Source organism: Sitodiplosis mosellana, unplaced genomic scaffold (assembly GCF_009176505.1).
Source record: "Sitodiplosis mosellana isolate CC-2019 unplaced genomic scaffold, AAFC_SMos_1.0 Smas_scaffold_5901, whole genome shotgun sequence".
In the NCBI taxonomy this organism is placed as follows: domain Eukaryota; kingdom Metazoa; phylum Arthropoda; class Insecta; order Diptera; family Cecidomyiidae; genus Sitodiplosis; species Sitodiplosis mosellana.
Window position 1 is genome coordinate 1 of NW_022601143.1, and position 6,948 is coordinate 6,948.

Sequence of the window (6,948 nt, forward strand, 5' to 3'; positions counted from 1 at the left end):
GTTAAATTTACCCAATTTCACAAATATGGGTAGAGAACATTTAGCGATTGCATTGGCAACTAAGCGCCATTGAAAATTGTTTAAATCTCGACAGGCTGTATTCATCCATCTCTTAATAACCTGATTTATGATAATGGTAAAAATCACAAAAATTAAATATATTGATTATTATTGATTGTTAAATCTAAATAAAAGAGTTTTATTGTTTTATTGTTCTAATACAAAATACATTAGAAATAAATGGATAGAATAAGAAAACCATAAAAATTAATTTCGATTTAATTGCTCGTTACAGTGGTCAAGTCCTAATTCTTCTGAATATCAATTGATAATTGAACGCATGAGAATATTCTTGACCTGCGAAAAAAAAGTTCGTTCCTAAATGCCTCATACATTCGTATAGCAACAAAAGAGACTCAAGGAAAAAGTGAATTTAAAAGTGTCCCATGATTATGGGGCATTTTTATTCTCACTTTATTCATGGGACTCTTTTATGCAATAGAAATGTATGAGGCGTTTTAGTTGTGCATTTTGACTTGAGGCTTTTATATGATAATTTTGATAACAAGGAATGCGAATTTCGATGTTGGGCACAATAAATACTGTATCAAAATCGAAAAAAAATTAAACTTTTTTTTTCAATTTTCGGCTGTATTGCGACCGTCTACATAATCATGGGACACTTTTATGCTCACTTTTTCCTTGAGTCTCTTTTGTTGTTATACGAATGTATGAGGCATTTCGGAACGAACTTTTTTTCGCAGGTCAAGAATATTCTCATGCATTGAATTGTTTATTCTTAAGTATTCAACTAAATCTATCTTACGTTCATAGCTAGATCTTCACCCAGCTCTCGTACTTCAATGAAATTCTCGTCTATATCAATCAATCTCCTCAACAAATGATACTCTCTGGACACAGTTGGATTGGCTTCTTCATTTGCGCATGATAATATTATCTAAATAAGTATGTATTGTAAATATGGCACGCACAAAACACAAGAAAACAACTTTTGAGCTCTTTAAAAAAGAACTTGACCTAGTAGGGGAAAAAACTTGAAGCAAAAGAGAGACAAATAAAGTTCCGAGCAAAAGTGACACAACTCAGCATTGAGCGGAAAAGACGTTTTTTGCATTCTTGTGAAATGGTTAATAAATGTTTCAAATGAGTAACAACTTTTTTTAGGCAGTTGTAAGGTGCATATTGTATATTTCCCAATGTACCATCCAATTTAAATAAATTCGATTGATTTGTTGCCGTTTAAATGCGATGAAATTTTAAATCAATTGTTAGCGAATGATCGTTGAATAATGTGTGGTTTGCTTTGTCATTCGCATGGAAATTGAAAGAAGCAGCAAGCTAAGTCGAAGCGACAGTCTCTGATGAAGGCATAGTTTGCCACAATTTGGAAAGAATGTGCATTTCTTAGTTTCCCTCATCTGAAAAGTTCGAGAAATATACATAAAAAATAGGTTTGGCGCAAAGAACGCATATGGGTACCATATAAAATCAGAACTTATGTTCAGAAAATTTCTCAAATATAGGGGAATGTTGTAATGAGTGGACCACCTAGGCCATTTCGGCTATAATTTTTTTTCTATGGGGACTTTTGTAGAGTTATATATACGATTGGATACTAATTGACATTAGCTAAAAGTTGCAGCCATTACGGAGGACGATAGTCCGAAAAGTGACGCACCATAGACTGTGCATTTCAAGCCAAATATCAAAAATGCCAGTTTTTGCGTCACGAGTATATATACAGTAAGTATGCTATTTTCTCAGGGCACTATTTGGGCCCCGGCATGTTAGGTACCGTTGGAAAGGTCTTGGCCCAAATAGTCGGAAATACCATATCCCCCATGCCCAAAGTGTGGTCTAGGCAAAAATATAGCGGTTGGAAAATTTCGATAAATTTTCAAATCTATACCCATATCTTACGAAGGGGGTACCCAGGGGGTGGTCTGAGGTGTCCAAGAGAAGCTCCTCCTCGCCACCTTTCCAACGCCGGTCTAAGTGTTCCGATTGGTCCAAAAACGAAAAAGTTATGGGTATTGGCAGTTTGATGTTGATTTTCTATGAAAGTATTGATTTGGATGTGCGTCCGTTGGTTCGTCTGTCCGGAAACTTTTTGACCCCCACAGATTCCGGTGCCGATATGCCTTAGTTGAAGCTAGTGTCGGGCCACATCGAAACCCGTCCTCAGATTGACATTTGCATTACAGGAGAGTTGGCTATGGCTTCACTAGCCTGCATGTATACGATTTTTTCAAGTATTAGTTTCGTACACTAGATCAACTTAGACACCCATCGGGCAAAGTCAGTTCGTAATTATTTGAGAAGACCTTCAAAAAGTTCCATACACACATGCCAATGTTTATGTGATATAAAAGAAAAAAATCGATTTTTATGAAAAATCGACCCCCTTAAATTTCACACCAAACGCGATTTCTCAAAAATCAGCCCGACAATCTTTTACCAAAAACTGAGCGTTTGTAGCCGGCTACCATACCAACAAAATGGCGTATGCCACATATCCGGGAAAATTCGTATTTCCAAGTTCTGGGCATAGGCAATTCATCAATGAACGGAATTTGTACGAAGAGTCGCATTCTACGATGAAATTGCTGCCAAAAATACGCATCTACTGGCTGAAAAAGGCTCACGAAAGACCATATCCGCTCAATCTTCGACGAGCAATCGATTAAAAGTGGTCACAATGCGATCTGAGGCCATTTCATGGTCGAAAAATAGGTCGAATTGAAGTGAATTTTTCAACTTGCTCTATTTTCACTGAAAATGACATTTTTGTTCGGAAAACACGTAAAATAGACCTCTGACGACATTTTGGTCTTAGAAAACTGCTATTTTTTCGTGAAAATAATGGGAGTCCACGAACACTTGAATATCAATTTCGTTGTCATTTTGGTCATAAATCGGCATTTTGGCATCTGAATGTATGAAATTGATCTTTTGCTCGGGGGATACATAAAAACTGCAAACATGCACTTTCCAGAGCTTTGGTGGTTGGGAACTAATATTTTTTAATGAAATAATGAGAACCCACAATCGTTTCAACACTCTTTTTATGGTTATTTTGAAATTTAATCATATTTTACCGCATTTTATAATGTGCAATTAGAGGAAATTGGGACTTTTTCAATGGTAGTGGAAATTAGATAGTGCGATCTCCAGAACTTGTGAAATTAGAATGCCAATTTGTTACCCAGAAAATTGCAATTTCCTGATAATAAGACCTTAAAATAGACATACTTCTGGTAAAAATGTATTTTTCCAAAAAAAGCCTTATAAAAGTAGTGATATCAGATGAAAAACCTCTAGACGAGGTTGAAATGGAGTGACGCTCCGTGCGTGGATTTACCACTCAAAATGACTGATATCATTTTGAGTGACGCTAAGACGCCGTATTACTGGGAACGAAGTTCAAAAGTGTTTTTCGCATTCACTATTGTGAAAATTTATTTACAGGGTGGCGCAGAATAACTGTCCTCTTTTTTCACATCGCACGTTCTTATACACAATGTATTGCGATTCACCCGGTATTGTACCGTTATGTTTATTGGTGTTTACTCTAACACTTGTACTCAATGAAGCAGCGGACTTGTCGGCACACTCGTGGATTTAGCATTTCACTTGCTTTGGCGATTCGTAAGTTGCCGAAGCATCATATATGCAGTGCACACGATATTTAACGTGAAAACCTATATCTGCTACATCGAAGTTGGCCGAGGTATGATTTCGTTTGCGCGTAGCGCGTAAGCAATTCACTTGGGATATATAGTATATAGGGATTCACGTTATATCGCAAGTAAATTGCTTATGCGACGCGCAAACGAAATCATACCTCGGCCAACTTCGATGTAGCGAATATAGGTTTTCACGTTAAATATCGAGTGCACTGCATATATGATGCTTCAGCAACTCACGAATCGCCAAAGCAAGTGAAATGCTAAATCTACGAGTGTACCGACAAGTCCGCTGCTTCATTGAGTACTACGACGCATTTGTGTTCAGTGTTTGTTTGTGCTGCAATCACGATGGAAGCAAAACGTGATTTGGTTTCGGATTTGCACAAGCGCGGCTTCAGAAAAATAGATATTTTTCGGAAGATCCAAAATATCGATATTTGCATGTAAAGGTGTCAAACGGACGGACAACATTTTTTGTCCGTCCGTTTGAAAATTTAGGACGGACAAATTTTTTTTGTCCGTCCGTTTGAAAATTTAGGACGGACAAAATTTTTTTGTCCGTCCGTTTGAAAATTTAGGACGGACAAAATTTTTTGTAGATGGGAACAAATCCTATCGATCAAGACCTATCTGCCTCCAAAAACATGTTGTTTACTATGAAAAATGTGTAAAATAGCGATGTTCGTATGGCGTCGTCCGCGTCCGCGTTCGCGTATAATAAAATAAAAAAATAAAATAAAAAATATGTAAAAGTCAAAAGTTTTGGCATGTCGATACAAAGCTTCGGATTGATTTTGAGCCCATTCTGATTTACCGATTTCGTACCATAAGCCTCCGACTGAGGACCTGAAAAACCTTGAAAAATGACACTTTTGTACGGGAAGTACCCGAAAAAAGCATTTTTCAGGGTTTCGATCAAGGAAAACTGCCATTTTTTTGCAAAAATAATGGGTGTCTTTGAACAACCGAACACCTACTTGCCCATAAATTTGGTCCAAAATCGACATTTCTTGAAATTCTCCTCGAAAAATAGACTTTTGTATGAAAAATCGCACAGAAAGCCATTTTTTAGGGTTTTGGTCAAAACAAACTGATGTTTTTTTGCAAAAATAATGGCAGCCCTCAAACAACTTACTTGCCCATAAATTTGGTCCAAAATCGACATTTCTTGAAATTTTCCTCGAAAAATAAACTTTTGTATAAAAAATCACTCAGAAAGCCATTTTTTTGGGTTTTGGTCAAAGCAAACTGATATTTTTTTGCAAAAATAATGGGAGCCTTAAACAACCGAACACCTACTTGCCCTTAAATTTGGTCCGAAATCAACATTTTCTGAAATTTTTGAAATTTTGTTCGAAAATGACACTTTTGTATGGAAAATGGTCGAAATAGTTATATTTTAGGGTCAAAAATGCTATGAAAAAAGGGTCCATTGAAATTTTGGTTAAACATTAAGCGGGAGGTAAACTAAATTGCTGCGGAGCGGAAAAGTTTGGATTACACTGTAAGTTTTCAGAGGGGAATGAGTAATCTAGATACAGTGCGAAATAGCGGTTTCAATCGTGCCAATACATAGACACGTATATGAATAGTAGCCACTTGAGCGTTCGCATAAGTAATAACACATTTTCCCCTAAAATTAGTGTAAATTCATCCAAAAACATTTGAAACCGCTATTTCGCACTGTATCTGGATTACTCATTCCCCTCCGAAATTTTGGTGTGTACGTATGTAATTCGTTTAATTCTCTTTTTCACTCACGACATTAATAGCAACAGCTACCTCTGGATTTGGACCCAAATTGATATCAAGATCGTGAGCATCATTTGCTTTGCATGTATACCAGATCAGGTTACTGAGGTTGAAGTCACCTGACACAAGCAATACATCGTTTTCATTGGCTTTCGATGCCACTTCACGCAATGCATTCATATGGGCTTTATAAACTTCCACCGGTGAATCTGGTCTTATGTAAACTTGGACCAGTATCAAGTTTCTGCCGTTGCATTGCCTATTGCTGTTAATACTCCGCCCCAATTCTTCTTCTTGATTCTTTGAAATCGTTCAGTATCGGTAGATCTGTCACAACGGAAAACGTCAAAGTACGGCGGAAAATTTTCAGACGAAGACACATCTGCGTTGAGGTGCGTTTCGCTCAACATGTAGGTTTTTATATTTGACGCCAGGACTAGAGCTAAGAAGTTGATTGATTTCTCTCTATCTTTCACACCGTTAACATTGTTACAGTACATCACAGAATCGTCAAGCATTGAATAGCGGACATTCATCTTTGGTATTGTACGTTGGGTGGCTGGTAAACCTGTGGATGTGTTTGAAATTGTTGGGATTGACGGAAAGGTGGCATACTTAGCTGTGAATGGATTTGTTGTTGAAGCGGAGGGGTAAAATATGGCGGTTGGTACCAAAAAGGAGGTTGCAAATTCATCTGTGGTACTTGTTCATAATGATATCGATGCGCTTCATGATGATGTGGGTTGTTGCTATAATTACGGTTTCTATTCGTCTGAGATCTGAATCCAATCGTACGACCATCACGCTGATTATAATCATCAAATCGGTTGGTTCCTCTTGGAATGTTTCCATTGTGTCTCCGGTGGTTATGTCTGGTGTGATGTTTGTTACTGTTGTTGTTGTTTCTATTGGAATGTCGTGGATTCGAAGTTGACTGGGCTGTTGTACGACGGTATTCATTGTGTTTTCGCCCATGAACATTACTCCGATTACGTGTTTTTTCAAACGCTCTAACACGATATTCACTTGACCAGACATCGGGGTTGCATATCAATTCACATACCTCCCGTGTGAATACGGTAATTTTGAATGCATTGTAGGTTTTGCGGTATTTTCTTCTGCTGGGCAGTGCAAAAACCTTGAACACATCCGGGTTTAGGTTGGCTTTTTCCATTAAGTAGCTGACAATATTATAGCTGCACAGTTAATAATATATTATTAATTATACTATCGGTATTACCATCGCATGTTAATAATATATTAGTATGATAATAACGGTATTAACTGGTATTAACTAGTAAGTAATAGCGATATTAACAGGCGATGTTAATAACGTATCAGTTGCTAATACTGATAGTATGATCATACTATATTATTATGATTTGTATTATCAATACTGTAATGTCACCAAATTCCACGATTTTTCGCGTTTTCCGCGAAACTGATAAGAGATAGCGGTTTGGTGTTCTCGGAAATATTGTACTGC

The 6,948-nt window shown here is 37.1% G+C and overlaps 1 protein-coding gene across 1 annotated transcript in view; it reads right to left on the minus strand.

Moving 5' to 3' along the window:
• Positions 1-11: 11 nt before the first annotated feature.
• The window catches only part of LOC129573049 (NACHT and WD repeat domain-containing protein 2-like), a gene marked incomplete at its 3' end in the record, with an annotated part of 28,819 nt that continues 21,882 nt past the window's right edge, over positions 12-6,948 (minus strand). Inside the window, exons 10-11 of the mRNA XM_055453220.1 lie at positions 827-958; positions 12-120 (exon numbers count right to left, since the gene is read on the minus strand). Coding sequence (XP_055309195.1) covers positions 12-120; positions 827-958 — 241 coding nt within the window. The remainder of the gene's footprint in view (positions 121-826; positions 959-6,948) is intronic.